This window comes from Zootoca vivipara, chromosome Z, assembly GCF_963506605.1.
Source record: "Zootoca vivipara chromosome Z, rZooViv1.1, whole genome shotgun sequence".
NCBI classification, from domain to species: domain Eukaryota; kingdom Metazoa; phylum Chordata; class Lepidosauria; order Squamata; family Lacertidae; genus Zootoca; species Zootoca vivipara.
In genome coordinates this window covers 28,468,090-28,490,664 of record NC_083294.1, presented here as the reverse complement: position 1 = coordinate 28,490,664, position 22,575 = coordinate 28,468,090, and the positions used below count along the sequence as shown (strand labels likewise).

Sequence of the window (22,575 nt, the reverse complement as noted above, 5' to 3'; positions counted from 1 at the left end):
AAGCCCCTTCCCTGCAACTTCAGTGGATGAACTGGCTGCTTCCCAGTCCAGGAATAAAGGGGGTTAAAGAGATATTTGCTTACCTCATCTCCCCCAGAAGAGAGTGACTGGCTGAAATTAAGAGCTTTCTATTTCTTGCTCATTCAAAATTTGGTTTAAATCTATCAAGCACTTGCTGACCTAGTGAGAACATGTCATTTGTTACAGTCTTGAAAATCTTCTTAACCAATAGTTTTATTCCTTCATAAAACCCTCCACTGACTCTCCAATAAGTTTCCCAAGTACTTTAGACCTACAGGCAATGTTTACGGAATCTTAACGGATCACTTCCTAAGCTGTAACTTAAAAAAAGCAAGCAGTAGCACAACCTATTATCTGTCTGGAAGCTGAATCTGCATCTATAGATGACAAAATTTACTCTCAGATGCAAGAGATTACTCATCCCCTGTCAAAAGCCACACAAATCAAGTCTGAAGAAAATGAATGCTATCAGCAGCTGCTCTCAAAGTTTGTGCCTTGTTTGAAATCCTGAATGCCCACCTAATTGCGCACTTTGCTACACAATGTTGCTCTCGATTACTTAGAATGGAGTTTAAAATGCAAGACGTGCACTGCAAAGCCAATGGAACTGCCAGGCCTTCTGTTCAGAGTATTCGGCGGTTCAGCTAATTACCCCATGTTCACTCCATGAAGAATAGCCCAGAGGAAGGGGGGGAACCCCCATAAAACTCTTAGCAGCCTCCTGGCAAGCAGCAATAACAGCTCATGAACACACACCCCTTGCTCTGACTCTTCCCAACAGCATCTGGACGTGCATATTCAAGGGGCTGGATTAGACACACAGGGAAATGCCTCAGCAAAGCCAATCCAAAAAGCAAGGGAGAGAGATCTGGCAGAATGGTCATCTAAACAGCTGCACCGTTTTAAACTGCTGGATCCAGCTTTTTTGTGGGCTTCAGGGCTCGTATCCAAACCAGTGCTAAATCTCTTGCTCTATTAATGCAACAATTAACCTTTACACAATGAAACTCCTCCCCTCTCCTCCTCTTACAGCCCCCCATTTGTTCTGAGGTTTTCCTTCCTCACCCTCTGCAGCAGATTTGTGGAGGGCGCAGGTTGCACATGGGACTGAGAAGAGGGGGAAAGGTTCTGTTGCGCAATCATAAATCCTTGCACTAATGGAACAAGGGTGCTGGAGACCACTCTTAGTCCCGTCCTGTCACTCAACTGAGGCAAACCCTACTTCGAGGTTTCTGTGCTTGGTAAAACACAAGCTCTATTTTGCTGCATAAAGAGACACCGTTGATGCTTTTAAAACATCCCACTAGTGCACAAACGCACACACAGTGGAGTTCCTTTCAATTCCAGATCCCTTGTCCAGATCTCTAGAACTTAAACCTGAGGAGCAAGGGGAGAATATCTCTCATAGCTCAAGTGCACCATCACCAGGCAAAGGAATATGTGTGGACACAAAATGCCACTACCCTTTCCCTTCAAACTCCTTTTCTGCCACGCCAGACAGTAAAATGTGGCTGAATGTGGGTTTGAATTGAAGCTCTTCTATTAGAAGTACAACCAGCTGGATCTATTGTGAGGGGAAATGGAGAGAGAGAGAGAGAGAGAGAATATTCTCCCCTCTCATAAAACCAGGACTCAGAGCCATCCAACAAAGCAGAATTGCAGGAGGTTCTGCAGAGACAAAAAGAAGCAGGCTATCACAGTCATTGTTAAACTATGGAATTTGCTACCACAGGCATACATAGGACTGCAGATACACAATTTCCCCCTCTATTTTTATACAGGCAATATTGCATAGTGAGAAGTTCCTCAGCCAGGGCAGGAGAGAAGAGACACTGGAAGTTAAGTGCTCCTCTCTCCTTCCATGCCAAGTGGGTCCTAACTGCAGAACTATGCCTTGGCCATGCTGCACTGGAGATGGATCCCATGGGTAGCATCCACTTGCACAATGGAAATTGGATTGCACAAGTAGAACTTACATTTGCTTTCTTCATCCCCTTGACCTGCTCTGTGGCGTGGCAAGCTAGGGAATGCAGCAAACTGAAGTTACCCCAGAAAGAAACAAGCAGAATCAGTGCCCTTTTGCAGCAGAGGGATCAGCAGCAACCTAATCACTAAGAACACCTGTGCTGCAAGAGGCTGCTCTACTTAAAGGGCCCCAGCCTTCACTAGTAGTCTCCTACTGTAACAGGGTGGGGAAGGCACAGGTCTTCCAAGGTCTGTGGAATCAGTGCAACATCCTCAGGCCCCACAGGGTCATTGGGGAGCAGCTTCTTGTGGACTGCCCCTGCAGTGCCTTTCCCTTTCAGGTTTGGAGTCCTTGCTTCCATCACCTGATGAAGGGGACGTCCCTCCTGATCCCTGGTTATCTCCCTAGTCACAGCAAAAAAGAGTCTCCCCACTCTCCAGGAAAGATTTTAGTGGCATGTGGGGTGCAGGTTGGGAACTCTGCCACATGAACAGCTGTCTGCTCCTCCTGCATTGGACCTCCCCCTGTGATCTGAGGGAAGAACTGAATGCCGTCAAGCATATGTGAGCCTCCAAGTATATTGTATAGGGGAGATGAGGTGGAGAAACTGGAGCCATACCACAAGATGCTGCTCAGACTTGGCTACAGCACTGCTTCTCTTCTACCTAGCAAACCTTTCCCTTCCACAATGAATACAATTCCCATTAGGTACATCTACTAGATACAGCTTGGGGCATTTCCTCTCAAAAGGGATTGTGCAGATCTGGAGAGGATATGGAAAAGGGAGACCAGGACAATCAGGAGATGGGTGTGGAGCACCAATGCAAATAAATCTTAGGTTAGGGCAGGGTTTCCCAAACTTGGGTCACCAGCTGTTGTTGGACTACAGTCCCCATCATTCCCAGCTACTGGTCTTGCTACCTAGGGATGATGGGATTTTTAGTCCAACAACAGCTAGAGACCGAAGCTCTGGAAACTCTGGGTTAGGGCACTTTGTTTTGGGGGGTGGGAAACATGGATTACTAGGAAGAAACAGAAATTTGAAGAATCGCGAATGGTGCAGAGAGAGTAACAGGTAGAATTTTTTTTTTGCCTGATTCGTGATGCTCGAACTCAGACTAACCTACTGTTGGCAGTAGACTGGGGGAGGCGGGGAGCAAGAGGGAAATCACCATGCAGCTCACAATGAACTTTGCAGAATTCATTGCAACAAGATGCGGCACAGAGAGCGTTTTAAAAAGAACCAGAAAAATAAACCCATTCCTTCTTACAGAAAACTCAGGTTGTAAGTGTCATCAGGATTTTAACCAACATGGGGCCATTGAGAAACAAGTGGTGGTGGGGAATACTGGTATACTTGAATGAACTCTGAGGTTTGTAGAAGTTCAAAAAATCTTTGGAAGAAACCCCCCCACCAAAAATACCTTTGCTGGTGTGGACTGAGTATTCTCGGTACCTGTGGTAGCGCTGCTTGTGAAGCAAGGCACTCCACAGGATTGAATCTTCTGCTCAAGAGCTGATGAGTGAAGAGTTCAATCCTGCTGGGTTCTCCTTCCCCTGTGCACTCCCTGTGGTGGAACATGCTGTGACTGCTTGCTTCTCTATCCCACCTGCTGACTGCTCCAGATTGCTCTGGGAAGTCTGACCTAACCCACAGCAACTCAGGGCTGCTCCACTTGGCTTCTGCCAAGCCTGGATCCTCTCAAATTGGCCTGATTCAGTTTGGGATTGGGAACGAATCCAGTGCACAGCCATATTGGTGGCTTCAGAATGTAGAATGACAGTTGGAAAAGAAAAGAACAGGAAAAAACACACAGAATTGGGCAGACTGTGGAATGTGTAGCTCAGAGGGAATGGATGGCCAGATCTCTGAACAGCAGCTTCTATTTTAGGAGGGAGGACACACTGCACCCATTCTGATGCATGCCACATCTATTAAGGTGTGCCAGCAAAATGGAGCTTCCGGGCTCAGAAGCAGTTCGCATCCATCTATTTCGATAGACAATGCACCTCTTGGGGTGAAGTCAAACCGCTGCGCTAGCCTCCTTGGGGCACAAGCCTGGGCAGTGTGTATGAAGGTCTTAAGCTGCCCAGATAACTGATGTGGTCCAAAGGAAAGGAAAGCAATACATCTGGCACCAGCTTGGCTGCAGGAGTTGCCCAAAGAGGCATACAAGGTGCATTCCAACCGTATTAGGGACTCTACTCTATATTTGTTTAGGGTTTACTCCATAACCTCTTCTTCTCCTGGAGATGTCCCATGAGGCAGCAAAGGTTTATGATCAGAGTTTACCTGCTCCTAGATAGATTACCTTCACAGGCTGACGAGCCACATCTGCCCCTCACTTCTCTCTACAGCAGGGGTCCCCAGACTACGGCCCGGGGGCCGGATGCGGCCCAATTAGCCTGCCAATCCGGCCCGCGACGACCCCCGCCGCCCGCTGCCGCCCGCTCTTACGGCGCGCAGCACGGCAGCGCTCTTCTGGGTTGGGAAAAAAGCGCCGAAAATCCTTTCTGCGCATGTGTATGGGCCTCTCCCGACCCGGAAGAAGTCATTTCTGGTGCACTTCTGGGTCGGGGGAGGCCCACGCGCATGCCCACAATGGATTTTCGGCGCTTTCCCCACCCTGGAAGCGCGCCGCCGCGCCAGTAAGCGCCCGAGCGCATGCGCCCGTGCGCGCACTCCCCCGCCCGCCGGCCCGCACAGGCGCACGCTCCTCCGTGCGATCGGCGCGGTGGGAACCGGCCCAAACGCCGGTAAGTCTGGGGACCCCTGCTCTACAGCATGTGTTTTCTTGACCGTTGGACCCACTATTGGTCTTGTCTGCTCAATCTGCCAGAGCCTGTCTTCATGTGCAGGCAAATTCCCTAAATCACCGAGAGTTTGAGACCCATCTGCTACCCTTACCTGGTTTAGACAGGCTGTTGAAGCAGTTTCCTGGGGTGTGGCTGCTGTGGCACACTGACAGCATCTAGGAGCCACAGGTGAGAGCTGAGTGCACACTGGGGACCAAAGGTGGACAAACTACCCCAGAAGGAACACGTGTCCCCCAGCAGAGGTACCACCCCACCCCTAACACCCCATACACCCCTCAGAAACAGTATTCAGAAGCAGAATATCTCTGGTTAACAGATATTGGGGACAAACAAAAAGGGAGCCACTATACCCATGGGCTTGTATCCAATGCAGCACTAAGTAACTTGTTCAATTACAAAATAATTTATGCCTGCACAACCAAACTTTTGCCCCTCTCCACACCCCAGCATACTCCCTAAATCTGTTCTGGGTTTCCCCCAAGCCTTCTGGAGCAGATATGAGGAGAGTGCAGGGTGTGGGTGGAGAAGAAGGGGGAAAATTCAATTGCACAAGCGCAAATTATCATGCTAACGGAACAAGTGCATTGGATACTGCCCATTATGTCCTATTCTTCAAAAGTTTCGCTGTTGGGAACAAAAAGCTTCACTTGATTGCTCTCTGGTGCAAGTAATCCAGCTAAGCATTTCTTATATACTCAAGGAATGGCATGGCTTACAAATCCATCATTTCAGCAGTACATTGCAGGGTGATAAGCTGGGAGGAAAAAAAACTACATTAGCCCTTGCTTGAAAAACAACACACATAACACTGGTTTGTCAGATGTGCCCACCAGCATAGACACAAATTTAGAGACAACTCTATATTATCAACACATAACAATGAATGATTTCTCTCAGGATAGGACAGTCATTTAGCAAGGAATTACCTTCCTCATGGATGTGCCTCCTTGTCGCTCAGTGGCAGAACTCACATACCTGCAGAGAGATTGAGGGGAAAGGAAGAGTCTATAACTTCAGACAAATACAATCTGAATGAATAATAAATATGGTTTATTTGCTCAGTGACTGCCTGATTTACTTGCCTGCCTGAGCATGGGGCTTATTCACCTAGCACGTCTCTCTTACACACAGACGTTGATCCGAAGACGGATCAATGAATAAGTAGGTAGTTCTTAGACCCGCTCAGTAAGAGCCACACAAACAACGGCTCCCCCAAATCAAAGAAGAACAGGGTCATTCAAAGTCTTCTGAGCTATTTAATACAATGTGCGCTGATTTGGTCGGTAAAGCAGATTGCAAAATCAGGAAAGGTCTGCTCAAAATGCTAGCTTTAAGAAAAGCTTGGTGGAGAGGGAGATCAGCCTAAGAAAATGTAACTGGTTCATGGGAAAGCATCTGCTTTAGCAATCCTCAAAGCTGATTAGCTGATCTCTATTAATGCTAGCATTAGGGGCTGGGGGTTGGGAATGAGAAGGTGGAAAACAAGCGTCTCCAGAAAGAATGGAAGCCAACCTGACATAGTTAGAAACATGGAAAGCTGCATTGGTACTGAATCAGACCCACTGGTCTATCTAGCTCATCACTCTCTACTCTGAGAGGTTTCCATGTCCTGCCTGGAGATGCTACAGTTTGAACCTTGGACCCTCAATGTGTAAATAATACGCTCTACCAGTGAACTATGGCTCTTCTGTAGGAATTAGAAGTGCCATAGCTCAGTGATACAGCATCAGCTTTGCATGCAAAGTTTCAGACCCTGGCATTTTCACAGAGGAATAGGAATGTCCTCCACCTGAAACCTTGGATGGCAACTGCAACCCACCAAAGATCAGGTGTGGGGAGCCTTTGGCCCTTTTGATGTTGCTGAACTACAACTCTCATTGGTCCCATCAAGCACAGCCAATTGCCAGGGGTGATGAGAATTGCAGTTCAGTAACATATGGAGAGCCAAAGGTTTCCCATACCTGCCATGGTCAATACTGAGCTAGATGAACCAAAGGTCTGACTCAGCATAAGGCAGCTTTCCAATGAGCAAATTTCTTTAACTCCCTCTTGTATTGCACAATGAGTTTGGTTCTTCTTGAGCCTCTGTCCCATTCCTGAATTCCAGTTTCACTAGTATTCCTGAAGTTAATTCCACAATCAGAGTGTGGTCCGTTTGTGGTGGCTTTCAGTTCTTTTGCATGTATATGTTAGTAAAACCCTATCAAGAAAGCAATCCTATACAAAATTGCTTCACAATTCTTTTTGGTGTGGTGTTTTACTTCAGGTGCAGCATGTACTCCTGCCAAACTAATTTTGACAGAACTGCACATATATATATATATGATGATGACACAGATTGCTTTTTTCAGGGTTTTACAGTGATACACACATGAGGAACACTTAGAGTGTGGGAAATTGTTCTATATAGGAGTCAGAAATTAAAAACAAAAACAAGCCAGATTACTGGAGGATTCCTAAAGAATTGGTTCTGTTTTGGAAATGAGACTAGTCAGTTTGGAACTCCAAAATCCACAGGGAGTTTTGGATGTGGAGAATTTTGCAAGCATCCCAACACAGTTCTACTGTGAACCTAAGCAGATTTGACCAGGTAAACCTGCATGGGAGACAGGGAAAGGCAAGTCTGACAATTTTGGTTTCCTTCAGTTTTGTGCTTTTCAATTCTTAAATTCAGTTCGCCACATTTCCAGATCAGTTCATATTTTTCTTCAGCATATTAGGGTCTATTTTTCCTAATAAGCACATATTTGTATGCATTTTCCCCTAATGAACACATTTTGCAAAGCAATTTCCCTTAATACTGTATATCCATGCTTTTCAGTAAACTTGTGGGCTGGAGATCTACATTACAAGATTCAGAGACGGCTGTGTTTTGTAATGTGTGAATTAGGTAAGTTCGCCTTTAAAAGCAAAGATTTCTATTTTCTCATCCATCCTAGTGGGAGGCCCCATGCAGCCACATTTGCAGGCCTTTCTAAACAAGAAGATATATGGGGAAATAAGTGAAACAAACATACAGATAAATCCTCCAACGTGACTCGGCTCTCTCCTTTTCATTCTAGCAAATTCTCTCTGTTTGAGTCTCTGGCTATTTATAGCAGAATCCTTCCTAATATGAGCATCTTGCGCCTTTCTGTCCCTCAAGTAATTAAGAGTTCAGTTACAATAAATATCTGCAAATTGATGCTTGTCCAAGGGAAAGCTATTACTGAAGTTGCGACACCAAAGGTGTTGAAATAGATGGCTTTTCCTGCTTTCCAAAATGAAAGTATCTAAATTGATCCCTCTTAAACATTTCAGATCATTTGTATTCTCGAGGCTAATTCAGTGTAATGCAAAAATGGCAAGCTTGTTTCTAAAGGCTTTATCTGCACTGCAAACATAAGAATGGAATTCTGGACAGAATGCCCTCCGAGACAGAGACAGATTTAGGGCAACACAAGTGGTTCCCCCCCCAACAGGGTGCAGGGGCCAAGGGGGTTCCTTTCCACCTCCTTCCCAAGGCCTAGTGAGGACTCTGACAGAGTCCTCTAGCCTTCTCCCCAAAGCCTAGTAAGCACTTGCCTAGCTTTAGGAAGGAGACAAGAGGGCTCTAGGACTATGCCAGAGCCTGATGCCTGCTTCCCAAAGCCTGGTGCCTCCCTTACCCGGCTTTGGGAAGGTGGCACATGGGCTAGCAGGCAAGGGTCATCATATTTTGGCCTCTTGCAGGGCACCATATTACCAAGGTGCGCCCCTAATGAAGGGAGCATATTAGGTGGAAGAAATGCCACATGCCACTATGGGCATGTGGGGGTGGGGATTATATTCAGTTCAGTCTAAAGGCAAATCTACATAATTCACACTTTTCAATACAATGTCTAAACCAAAACACAAGCACCCCCCAAAATTCATACATCTTTGAATTTTGGAATGCAGTTCTCCAGCCATTCAATATGTACAAAAATGCACATTGCCTGGGTAAAGTGTACATTAAAATGCAAATGTTAGTGACATATAAAAATGCACTAGTGAAAACCGCTGCGAAAAAATATGGGTACTGTATTGGGTAAAATTGCTTTGCAAGTATATAAATAATAGGCAGAACAGCATTGTTCCCTTTATTACTGAAGTTGCAGAACAGGATTCAAGCATGTGCATTAGAAGAAATTTGCACTAAAATGCTGATAAATTTTCATGAGGACTTAAAAGAAAAAAGAATTTACAAAGTTGTTGAAATGTGTAGAAGTGAACAATCTTGTGGAGTTTTGTTTAAGAAATACAAGATTACATGTGTAAGCTTTGACCTGAATGATCCTATTTCAAACTGCCCATAAGGTTGCTAAAAGTTTTCGTACATTCCTGCCAGGGTGTTTTCTCTCCCTTGTTTCTGGAACCACTGATCTGACCCATCTGGAATCTGTCAGTTTCAATGCTCAACCTCATTTTTTACAATCAACACACAGCTGCCCTCCTGACTGGACAAAAGCCTGCTGAGGCAAAGGTTTACTGCATGTCACGAAACTGGAATAACATGAATCTTTTTTTTCTTTTTCTTTTTTGTGGGGAGCAGGGATTTTTTCTCTCTCTCTCTGCAAACTTCCAAGTAAAGAAATGGGTATGCTTGGCTAACAGACTGCTGAAAGGCCTAATCATTTGGAAAATACAGAATGTATCAATGAACAGTTTCAAGCACAGTGTTTTTCCCTACTCGGAGAGCACATCCATGCAGGAAGTGTAAGCCTCGGATAAAACAAAGAGATCATACAGGTAGACACAACAAAACACATGCTTCTGCAAAAAAAATATGGTGGAAACATTATGTTCATTTTGTAATGTGTGTAGAGAACACCAGTGATCTTCGTTTGGATCCATAAAACCATTACTCAAATTGCCACATGCATGATGATTTCCATGTGGCATTCATGCACTTTAACCCCCATCTTGGCAGAACAGGTCAGATGGTCCTGAGAGCCTCTAGCAAATAAATATGTGAATACTGAGGATATTAATATTGTGCATATGGAAGCAAAATGGATGAATAAAAACGGACTCTTTTTTGAAACAATTTTTTCCCAGTTCAAACATATGCTTCAAAAGTTTTACTGCAGAACTTAACTTCAAAACAACTTGAAACAAATAAAGTTACATTCAGATAGATGCATAATTTGTATACTTGTCCAAATATAAGGCACTTTACAAAACACATTGCACCCAGAGCTAAAAATCAAAGCTCTGTCTCTTATCCATTCCAGCTTCCTGGAGAGAGATTAGTATTTCCATTCCCTTCAGTAGCTTGAGAACGAAGATCCATTCCACCCAAGATGGAAGCCCACAGATTAGCATATTCATAGACTCTTTTTGTGTGATTCTGAGCTCATCCCCTTGTGAGTGAGGCACAGAGATACAGCCCCACTTAATGATTAATGTTAGGCTCTCTCTTCAGTTCTTCTTTAGCTTCAATGGAAATTCCCATGTCGTGCTTCACAGTATACATATAGACACTTTGGAATTATTTCCCATTTCAATGTACATTAAACAATTATACTTAACAATTTACATATAAGTTCCTCGCCTACCAAGATCTTGCCTTTCTGAAATTACCTGGATTTGTTTTTTGAAGCAGAATCAATGCATTAGAAATTGGATACTGGTCCTCTGGGAATGCTTACGTCTCTTGTGGGTGTAAAGAACCAGATTTTCCAATCCTAGACTCTAGTGCTGGAACCCAGCAATCTTATTACCTACATGATTGATGTGGGCCCCTCCAGTCCCCTCTATCTGGCCTTTGGGACTTTCCTCAGAGCACACCTCTCTCTGGGCCTGCTTTGCACCCTACTTGAGTGTTCTTGCCTGGCGAGAGCATGTCATTTGAACTCTGATCATGCTTCCTGCTTATCTGGATATTATTGTGAGTGTGTGTAGAAACAAGCCTACTGTACAGAGGTAAAAATCAACATTTGCGCCCTGCCCCTTTTTGCTTCTGGCCTCACTTTCTGCTGCCATTTGGCCCTCAGAAGGTAGCCTAGAAGGGAATGTGGCCCTTTGGCTGAAAAGGACCCCCAGCCTACACCATGGCAGCCAGAGGAAAGCAGAGCCTGATCTTTCTTGTGTTACAGCACCACCACTGCAGGTTTCTAGGTTTAGTGGTACTGCATCTTCCAGGAAGGCGAAAGGTTCCCCATCTCTGTGCTATGTCAAGGAATGGTTGCAGAAGTCCAAGACATTGCCATGGTGGTTAGTGGGAAGGCTTTTCAGAGTTCTGAACTGGGGCATCCTGGGATGGGCTCAAAGCATCTGACCTGAACTTTGGATCATGTGATGGAGCCTGGACATTCTTGAATTCTATGACATCCCCACAGGGCCGGCTCTAGGGGTAGGCTGGGGTAGCGTGGGGCGCCAGGGCGCCGGGTCGGCAGGGGGGTGCTGCACGGCGAAGCCGCACGAAAACCATGCTGCGCCCTCCCACCAGTCACGGGAAGAAAGAGGGTGGGGCGGGGGCGGCAGAGCGATCCACGCACCATGGCGCCCGGGCGCCCAACCCGCTTAAGACGGCCCTGCATCCCCATATTCCACTCGAGCAACAGAAGCTGCTTTGAAATCATGGATCAAATCTGCAAAGCGGGTGGCTTTGGGCTGGTTGATTGATTAAAGGGACACAACTACAGTCATGTGCTGCCTGAGGTTTCTCTTTCCTTTGCCTGCCTTTTTGGTGTTAGCAGCAGTGGGAAGCAAAAGTGCTAGCTTGCTGCTAATTTGGCTACAGCCAGCGTTCTTTAAGGGTCAGCAGCCTGAGGGGCTAGTGGAGGGGACCCAGCTGTGACTGAGAAACTTCTTTTGCCTCCTTTCTACTTCCTGCAGCTTTTGGACTGGAGGGCTGCTGAGCAGAAATACCAATGACTCAGTACATTTCTGGTCAAACAGAGAGGACAAATGCATTTTGTTGGGTTTTTCCTCTGAAGGTTTTTTTCCCTTTTTTTAAAGGAGGATAAAAAGCTTGTCATACGATAACAATTAGAAATACTACTATTGAAGCTGCAGTCCTGTACACTGTTACTTGGGAGTAAGTCTCACTGAACTCAATGACATTTACATCTGAGCAGGGATGGGGAACTCTGACATTTGTTTTGGTATTGGTTTTTCTTGTTTCAGTTCTCCTCATTTCCACATCAGTTTGTGACTGATGCCCTTTTGAAAGTTCACCAGCATTTTAGTGCAAATTTCTCCTAAAATGCACATTTTCCATAATATGCTCTTGCAAGCCAATTTTTCCTAATATAATGCAAATTTTAGGAGATGGTTCTATTTAGGTTTGTGTATTATTTCAGAAAAGTGTGAATTAGGTAGGTTTGCCTTAAAATATGAGCTGAATGCCTCACCCATCTCTGCATTCATTGGATTGCTCCGTGGTTAGATTGTTTTATTGTAATCCTATAAACTGGAGCAGACATTATGTTTTCTGCAATGATACCACTGGGAATGACCTCCCCATGACAATCACCTATATCTTGGTCATGACATCTACATGTTCCTCGCATGTGGATCAGCACCATTCCCTTTGGCTAGTGGGAAGGGGAACATCAATCCAGCCAGCCAGTTCTTGTGGTCAGGGCCAACTCAATACATTTTTCTGCATGAGGCAGAACAGCAAATAGCAACACCACCCCACCAGAAATAGCCCCCCTCCACCCCACCAGACGCACAGTGTACATGGCTGGCCAAGTTATTTAGTACCTGAGGCAGAAACACCACAAATGCCTCTGCCTGGAAGCAAGGATACAAAAATAAATAAATACATCAAATAGCGAACAAATATGTGACCCCAAACCAGCTGCCTCAGACGTCCATTCACTCTGCTTAATAATAGAGCCAGCCAGGTTTTGTGGGTAGGACATTGGGTCCTACATCTGAGCACTAGGACTGCAATCCTCTTTCCTCACCTTGGTGGGTCCATTTGTGGAATGACCTCCCCTCTGATGGTGCATCTCACAACATCAATGTGTGCTTTTCAACTATCACTCAAGAAGCATCTCTTTACCCAGACCTGTGGCTACCACTTACATCACTGTTCTGTGTTGCCTTTTTCTTAATTTTGTTCTTGCTTTGCTTCATGGTTTTACTGTATGATTTTAATGATAATTTGAACCTGTTTCTGGGACCATTTGATAGGATATAAATACAAATAATAGGGACCCAGGTGGCGCTGTGAGTTAAACCACTGAGCCTAGGGCTTGCTGATCAGAAGGTCAGCGGTTCGAATCCCTGTGACGGGGTGAGCTCCTGTTGCTCGGTCCCAGCTCCTGCCAACCTAGCAGTTCGAAAGCACGTCAAAATGCAAGTAGAAAAATAGGAACCGCTACAGCGGGAAGGTAAACGGTGTTTCCGTGTGCTGCTCTGGTTTGCCAGAAGTGGCTTTGTCATGCTGGCCACATGACCTGGAAGCTATACGCCGGCTCCCTCGGCCAATAATGCGAGATGAGCGCGCAACCCCAGAGTCGGTCACGACTGGACCTAATGGTCAAGGGTCCCTTTAAATACAAATAATAAGTAAATAAATGCACAGAAAAGCTATAGTAATCAAGGGCAGGTTTCAATATTTGGTCAAATGAGGAATGATCTTAACAACAACTCTTGGAAGACACAGGCAAGTTGTGTGCTGGCTGAACAAGCTTCCCATTGCATGCTTATAAAGAAATCTTAATAAAGCTCTGATTGCCATGCTAAAAACGAACAGCAAGTGCTTCTTGTTCATTTGAACAGCCACACAGTGGCAATCCACCAAACGCACACATGAGTTCTGTAAATAAATGTATTAAGCTGACAATAAGGACAAGCATTTATGTAATCACAGTGCCAGTATTTCTTCAGTTCACCCAATGTTAATTAGAGTGAAAAGGATTTTTTAAAAAAATAATAAAAAAGTTGTTTCATTTAAACAACACAGCGGGGCACCTCAAGACGTGTGCATAATCCAAGACAGAGATTGTTTTGTCTCTCTGCCTCTTCAACAAGGTAGTTTACATTTCCTATTAAATAAAGAGAACGAGATGAAGAGAAAGTTAGGAACAAATGTACTGGAGTATTCTGACAACACTCAAGAGCAGACAGTGCAAGAGTGGGGGCACATGGCATGACGCTCACAAGGACTATCCTGGAAGCAGCCTCTGCGTAAGAAGAACCCTCCTGGATCAGGCCCATCTAGTCCAGCACCCTGTTCTCGCAGTGGCCAACTTAGATGCTTGTGGGAAACCTGCAGGCTGGAAATAAGCACCAACTTGCGGTTCCCAGTTACTAGTAGTCAGAAGTGGGTATTCTTATCAAAACCATGCATGGACCCCCTGATCTGGGGCCTGATCTTGCACTTTGGGGTGGGCTTGATCCAGATTCAACACTATATTGATTCAGAGGAACAGCCCTAATGGTTAAATGTATGTTTGACAGAGGGAAGGGAAAGAAGGAGTAGCTGTAGGTGAACAGAGTTGTGTTGCTTACCTGATTTATCAATGCCACATGCCTCGAAGGTTGGATTACTGCAATGTGCTGTATGTGGGGCTGCCCTTGGGCCCACTTCAGAAGCTCCTGCTGGAGCAGAATGCAGAAGCCAGATTGCTGATGGGGGGATCCAGCCAAGAACAACGGCACTATTCTGCATTGGCTGCCCATCTACAGCCAGGTTCAAGGCCCTTGTATTAATTTAAAAATCCCTGAACAATTTAGATCCAGGGTACCTCAGGGAGTACCTGAACCCTTATATCTCAGCCTGATCTCATCTGTAAGAATGTAGTTGGAAATTCCCCAAGTTGGTGACGCTCATTTGACAACAAAAAACTGAGCCTGCAGTGCCAATGGCCCAGTATTGTAGAATACTCTGCCAGTAGAGATTTAGTGGACACTTTTCTGTGCCAACTCTTAAATGCCTGCTGATAACTTTTCTATTCTGCCAGGCCTATACAGGCATCTTTCTATAAGAGCTGATTTCTGATTTTAATTTTTTTAAAATTTATTTGGTTTTTCTTACATGGTTTTATGTGCAATTGTTGTAAACTGCTCTGATGTTACCGTATTGGCCTGAATATAAGCCACACTTTCCCCCTAAATTCCGACCGTGAAAAGTTAAAGTGCGGCTTAAATTCGCGACCTTACAAAAATCGGCTTTTACGCACCAACCATTTCAGTTTTAATTACGAGGCGGGGGCGGCAGGGGGGAGATGGGATCTCTTCTCAGTCCTCCTTCTATGCTCCTGCAGGTTCTTTTTGGACGCGAGTTCCCACAACCTCACAAACCTGGATCCCTTCCTCCCTCCATCTTCCTTATGGGCAGAGCAGGAGCCTGAAAGCCTGGCCAGGAATTCAAGAGGGAGGCTCCCAGCTTTTGGAAGCAGAATCATGGCTCTGCCCCTGCCCTTTGCCCCATCTCTTTCCATGGAGGTGCGTGGAGGCGTGCCCTCCCTGACGCCGATGACTCCATTTATGGCTGCGAAATTTTAAGGGAGCGGCTTATATTTGGGTATTCTCCCCCCCCATTTTTTTTTAAAAATGCGGCTTATTTGTGGGTGTGGCTTATATTCAGGCCCATACTGTATATCTATATATATTTTTCTCTATCTCTCTGAGAGGCAGAGGCCCAGGCTTCCCAACATCACTTCTGGTTACTGAGAGGGAGGAGGGAGAGGTCACAGGAAGCTCTGCATGGTGCAGGTGCAGTGGCCGGAGTGCCGCTTGGCTCCATCACTGTACTGACACACCACCGAGTTCCCAGCTGCCCCTGCCCTCGCCTTCCCTGATAGTGATGTGTGGAGGTGCAAAGCCAGGTAAGCCACACCACCCTATCCATGCTACCCTGAGAGCGCCACTGTGTATGCATACATGAAATGAAGTCCCAGTGAGTTAAAAGGGACTTGCTTTCCAATTAGAATGCACACTTGCCTCTGCTTCTCCCCCTCCCCTGCTGCCGAACCACTCTGCCTTTTGACAGCTCCAGGTTATTCCAGGTGTTCCAACCTGACTTCTGGTAATCTGGGGCCACCTCAAACCTGGAACTGCCTGAATTAGCCCAATTTGGGGCTGAGTTCAGGTTTTGGCTGAATTGGGTGCACAGCTCTAATTCTGCATATTTGTATTGGATTTGACATTGTCCTTACATATGAAATTGTTTTATATGTGTTTTTAATGGAGATGCTTCATAGGACACAGGAATGCACGGAGGCTTAGATTTCTGCCCTGCCGCATATTTATTCATGCAGTGCTGTTTCCATTCCACTGCGGTTCTGACAAAAAGCTTACATTACTCATCTCACTGTGTGCTGTGGTGAAATTTTACATAATCAAGTAAATGTGGTTGTGGCACTCAGATTACTGCGGAGAGCCTTACAAATAATTTACAGTGGGCTTCCAAAAGGTCTAAAATGCCATTCCCTGGAGTAGATGTTAACAGTTCACAGACAATATGAAAAAGCTGCACTGGACACCTGAGGATGTGATGGAGGCAGAGAAATGACCCCTCTTTGCCACCTCAACACCACAGAGTAGGCATGTTGTTTCACTTGTGCTGTGGTTGGCTTCACATTTTCCCACTTGTGCTCTCATCATCATCCAGCTCCACAATGGCAGAGAGAGAGCTCAGAGGGACAAGCATGTCAAAAGCCTGATGTGCCTTGCTCTTGCCCAGCATGGCAAGGGTTTCAGAAGGGCTACCTGTTCTTTCTACTGTAAACTCCCCTTGTGCATTCAGAAATCCATTAGATTCCATTAGTGTCTGGGTGCGGACCATCTTAAATAAATAAGGGGCCAGGTTTATATGTGAACTCTTTGGAACTTTTGTCCATATATGTATTGCTGTGAGTTTGTGGGTACCAGATTTCTAATCCTTGGCTTTGGCGAGTGTTAAAAGCTAATCAAGCCAAGCTAGCCTCTTGGCTGATGGGCCATTAAGAGAACCAATGGGTTCATGTGAAATAGCAAATGGGTGGGGTGGGGGGTCTCCTCCCTCAACAGATAAAGCAAGAGTTTAGAAAGGCAAGGGTGTGATGTGACCTACCGGTAGATGCAAAAGCTGCAGGCTTGAAAGGCAGAGAAGCAGAGCAATGGTGGATTTCTGTTTGCAGCGATGGGAGAAAGAAGACCCTTTTGGGTCTTGTGGTGAATCCTGTAAGCATATATCACGAAGATATATGTGCCTCATTTTCAAAAGGAAACAGAAACCCTGGGTAGGTGCCTGGAACCCTTGGAATCTCGAAGTGCTTGAAGATTGGGGTGGCGTGCAACAATATGAATCATTCTTATTATCTTTGCTAATTTAAAAACTGCCATGTTTCTCTTTACTTCTGGGGGGTGTTATTGGGTTGTTTTTGTTTTTAGTTTTTATTATGTATTCTGTGTTTTCATTTTGTGATTTTATGTTGTAAACTGCCCTGAGACCTGTGGGTATAGGGTGGTCTACTACTACTAATATCCCAATGCTGCCTGGAGACACCAGAAAACCAAAACTGAGACCTTCTGCATGAAAAGGGAATAACACTAAGCTACAGTTCCTCCCCAACCTTGAAAAGGTGTTTTGTGACATGTTTGTTAGTTCTAATAAATCAGAGGTGGGAAACCTGTGGCCCTCAAGATGGAATCCAACTTCCATCAGACCCATCTACCACAGTCAATCATCAGGGATTATAGGAGTTGTAATGCAATGGCCTCTGGAAGCCCTTTGTAATAAAAGGGATTACCCAACTATGGATTTTGGAATGATTTTTAGGGCACATACACAACATAGATTCAATGCGCATATGAATTCTCCCAAAGAATCCTGGGAACCGAAGTTTGCTAAGAGTGCTGAGAGGAAAACTACAGTTCCCAGGATGGTGGAGGGAGTCACATGCTTTAAATGTGCATTGAATTTTCTTTAAACGTATGGTGTGGATCTGCTAATATATATTTCTTGCCACTTCCAGATTGTACACCATCCATTATTTTGGACATAAAACTTCAGAGGCGTTTCCTTTTATTGTTCTGGAAGATTACTTGGGGATTTATTTTAATGCTATATTTGTGCTTAGAAGCTCGCCTATTCCATTACAGAACTAACGTCTGCTAAGAATACCGGACGAGTTGTAATGATGAAACTTGGCCTGATAAAACGATCCCGCTCAGCCTATACTTGGGGTTTTCAACTTTTGACATTGAACGCAAGAAGTAACACAATGCCCAGAGTGTTCGATACCAAATGTTTTTCTTTCTGCCTTAATGGGCCTATGATTGACTACGCCACCCGTTCAAAAGAAGAGGCAAGGCAAAGCTCTCTGAAGGGCAGGCAAACAGTTGAAATGTATCGACCCCCAATTTCATTGTACACATTTTGTAAAGGCAGAACGTGGGCTGCAGATGAAATCACTTGCAGGGATATGGGGGGGGGGAGAGAAACATGCCCCCCAAGCTCTTGTTGGATGCAGATGTGGGTAGATGCTTAACCTCTGTTGAATTTGTTGAGACTTAGTCCCCTTGGGCACATTCAGAACAACCAGGGTACTTTTACATTAGACAGAAAACAGGAATTTAGAGCACCTGAGAATGAAATAACATAGAACCTATGAAGAGCATTAATGGATCTGACCAAAGGTTCATCTAGGCCAGAATCTTGCTGAACTCCTTTTGGAAAGCCCACCTGCTGGTTGAAGCAAATAGCCTTCTTCCCACAATTGCTCCCAGGTACTGGTATATTTGAAGGCACGGTGCAACTGAGTATGGAGGTTGCACAGGGCAGGTGTGGGGAATCTTCTTCAGGCTGCAGCACGCTTGTGGAAAGCTGCGGAGGGCTGCATTGTGGCAGCAGGTGGGACGAGATGCACACACAATAACATGCTCTTTACCCACACAGGCACAATGTTATTCTCATGGAAATAGAGACATGTACTTGTTTCTTTGCAATTCCACTCCACACAAGTTCCACATTGTTGTTGTTGTTGCTGTTTTCAAAGCCTTCCAAAATCATTTCTCTATTCTAACTGCGCATAGACAAAAGGAACTCAATGCTCCAAGAAGAATGCAAATAATGTTAATCCACAGCTGAACAGCAAGCCCTGCCTTGCAGTTTAAAGACCCAAATGCCAAATGCAACTGCATCCCAAAAATTACCCACACGCAATTGCAACATGTATGGGGAACGTTCTGCAAGGAAACGAGTTGACCTCCACTAGGACATTTTACCTTCCGCTTTGAACTTCTTCTACCAGTTCCTCTTGCAGAAGCAGATGCCATTAGATACTTTGCATAGCATCAAAACCTTTCTCCCTCTCAGCTGCTCTCTGCTGAAAAGGGGGAACAGAGGCCACTTCAAATTCAGCTGCAGGCAGCACCTGGCTAATCATTCCCCATTCCTGCTACAGAGGTGTGTGTCAGTGTGTAGCTTGGCCAAGATGCCTTTATGGGCTCTCCTCCCTAGGTAAACCCACCTCTTCACCACCGTCATTTCAGTACATTTGCTTCCCTTCTCCTGCTGGACCAAATCTGCGCCAGGACCCAGAAGCGTAAGGCAAGCCAGCATGGCACAGTGGTTAGAGTGTTGAGCTAGGACCTGGGAGACCAGGGTTCAAACCCCACACTCAGCCATGAAGCTCAGTGGATGATCACCAACTCCCAGTTTAACTTCACAGGGTTCTTGTGAGGGGGAGAACCATGTAAGCCACTTTGAGCTCTTTGGAGAGAAAAGGTGAGATATAAATAGAATAAGAAATTAATAAAATCAGTGAAGACGCATACACCTTCTGTGTATACACCAAGCTGTGGGCCTTGGCAGCTGCCCATTAATGCTGGCTACCCCTGAACTTGCTAACTCTACACTTCTTTAAAAGCCCCTTGATCTGTTACATTCACTTTAAGTTACAGGTTATTAGGTAGACATCCATGGGCCAAATATCAGCTCCATTATGTATCCTTTGATGGCATGAGTCAATCTTAACATAAGAACATAAGGATGTAAGAAGAGCCTGCTGGATCCGGCCAATGGCCCAACCAGTCCAGCATCTTATTTTCACAGTGCCAGACTAGACGCTCGCAAGCAGGATTTGAGCATAAGAGCCCTCTTCCTTCTTTAGTCTTTAGCTCTCTCCCCACCACTTCTGGCATCTATTGATTTACTATACAGGGCTGTTGTAATGTTTATTAAGATTATATACGTAAAGTACTTCAAAGAGATGCGCAAAATGTATACTAAGCATCACCCTTTAGCAATGAAGCTTTTTTCCGTTTCCATGTCATATATGAGATTTCGCCCCTTCTCTCCCTCAATTAAAAGATTCTGGATACTAGCCCAGGATTAGTGCCAAAATAATATTGGACCACAGGTTTTCTTGTCGCTCAAGAGCAATAAAAAAACAACAACCCTGATAAAAATTTTATTTCAAAAAAGACTTATGGGAAGTGGCCAGCTTCCCATGAGAACATAAGAAAACATTCTGTGCTCCCAGTGGCCCACCAGGATCCTAAGTGATTCCCAGCAACCAGTATTCAGAGGTAGACTGCTTTTGATGCTGGAGGCAGTACACAACCGTTGATAGTCTTAACCTCCATAAATATGCCAAGCTCCGCTTTAAAGCCTAACAGTGCAGTGGCCACCACAGCAACTTGAGGGAAATAGCCCCTAGGTCTGTTTGTGAAATACTTTTAAAACCTTAAATGCTTTTACATCATGACCAGTTGCAGATCTTGTTAAAAGCAAGAAAAAATAGTCAGAAGGGGAGGAGGAGAGGAAGCAAATGGTTAGTCTCTGGATGTTAAAACAAGGAAAGAAAAAACGTTCAAACATGTAGCTGGCCCATCCCATGTTATAAACATCTTTGAAAACATTAAGGGATGCATCCAACTAAGTTACACTCGGGGCAAACCCACTGAAACTAATGGAGCTATGTAAGTCATGTCCATGATTTTCAACGAGACTATTTTGCATAGACTAGCATTTGATAAAACCATATTTTTTATTTTAAAAATTGTCAGGTGTGATGCAAAGATCAGAATAAATGAATGAGTATTTGTTCCATGTTAAAAATGCATTATATATTTTTGTTTCAAAATTAAATTACCAAGGAGGAGGAGGAGGAGAAAAAGAAGACTAACAATGGTTGATCTCCAGGGTCCATCTCTTTCTCATGTAATCTTTAATGGCCCACTTCAGAGAGATTTTTTAATGCTGTTCATTATTGGCTACATGCTATTTGACAAACTATGCAAGGCTACCTTTTACAAAGTGCAAAGTTTGCAAGGAACTGAAAATGACAAGCACATTTTCGAAGCTCAGTTAAGGCACCAACTCTCTAATTACAATTTGAGTAGTAAGAAGGCAAAGAATAGTTACCTTTCAGAATCACCACCGACTGCCTCTCCTGCTCTCTGCAGAAAGGAAGAGGAGAAAGGAAGAAGAAGAGAGTGACGTTTAGCATTTCGGGTTAACTGAGAAGAAAGAAAGAGTTCCCGAATATGATCAAAGTTACATTATCTCCAAGAAAACAAGGAAGCAGAACAAACCCAAAACCACCACCATGCCCGTTCTAACAGGAAGGAAGCTGAAAAGTTGCACTCACTCTGAACAATGATTTTACACGAAAAATGAAATACTGACCACAGAATGTAGAAAAACCAGAGATGTAATGGAAATGCTTTTGGGGCCGTTTCATTTTTGTTTTTAATCTGGTATAGGTAATTTTCAATAAATTCAGCAAAAGGTCAAGCTAAGGCGATCTGTACACAGGCGCTCTTACAATTTTTTAGCACACACACACACACACACCCCATAATGGCAGACTATACCTCCAGGGGTTGGGGAGCATTTCTTGTCAGGGAAATGGCACTGTGGAGAAGGATTAACCTCCCTAGTATCACAATTTTGGTCTAAAAGAGATTCTTAATCTCAGTGTTGCAGGTTTAAGCCCCACCTTAGGCAAAAGATTCCTGCATAGCAGGGGGTTTGACTAGATGATCCTCGTGGTCCCTTCCAACTCTATGACTATGAATCTGGTCCTCATCTTCCCACAGTCCCTCCTATTATTATTAATTATACACACACACACACACACACACACACACACACGTCTTGTCTAGTTTGGCCCTAAAACTGGCTTTTGTCTGCCACCTGGTTGTCCATCTGTGATCTTGTCCAGATACTGCCTGAGATGTTCTTGGCATCACAGAATGCCCAGGATCATTCTCATTGCTATAGGGAAGGGACTAATTAGCAGAAGGCTAAAAAACTGAGTACAGTAGTGAACATTCACAGAACCCTAGATGTGTATGTGTGTCCCCATCGACTCAAGTAATGTACCCAACCATGTGGCCTGCATGAACACTGCAATGTGAGTGTGTATATACTCAGGTGCAAGTTTGCATCTGTATCGGGCATATGTGCTTGTTTCTATGCACCAGTCTCCCTTGCTAGAGGAAGTTAGTTAAGAGTAGCAAGCTTTGGAGAGGAAATAGTGTCAGAGAGAGTGGAAGGAAAACAATTTGTAAAACGGTTTAGGTGTCCACAGACAATTTAAAAAGTGTGGGGTGTTTGTTTGTTTTTCAAATTGGGAAAATGTTTCCCCCTGCCCCTTTCAAAGTTAAGCATGCAGGAAAATGATATAGATTTTGAAGCCAGTCAAACAGATTGAAAGCCCAGGCAGGCATGCTCTAAAAATTGTCAAACCATTTGTCTATTTGCAAACACTGAGGAAATGTGTGAACCATTTAAAAACTGCACCCTGGGACTTTTGCAAGTCAGCCGTTAGCAGTCACAACAGTGAATGTTAAGGCACTTTGTTCCTCCGCCCCAA

General features: G+C 44.7%; 1 protein-coding gene across 2 annotated transcripts in view; it reads right to left on the bottom strand.

Annotated features, from left to right (window-relative positions):
- The window catches only part of LOC118084387 (connector enhancer of kinase suppressor of ras 2-like), a 315,789-nt gene that overhangs the window by 49,784 nt on the left and 243,430 nt on the right, over positions 1-22,575 (bottom strand). For both annotated transcript variants that reach the window (XM_035113863.2, XM_060270182.1), the window contains 2 exons: positions 21,120-21,154; positions 5,731-5,779 (listed from right to left, as the gene is read on the bottom strand). In XM_035113863.2, the coding sequence (XP_034969754.1) occupies positions 5,731-5,779; positions 21,120-21,154 (84 nt within the window). The remainder of the gene's footprint in view (positions 1-5,730; positions 5,780-21,119; positions 21,155-22,575) is intronic.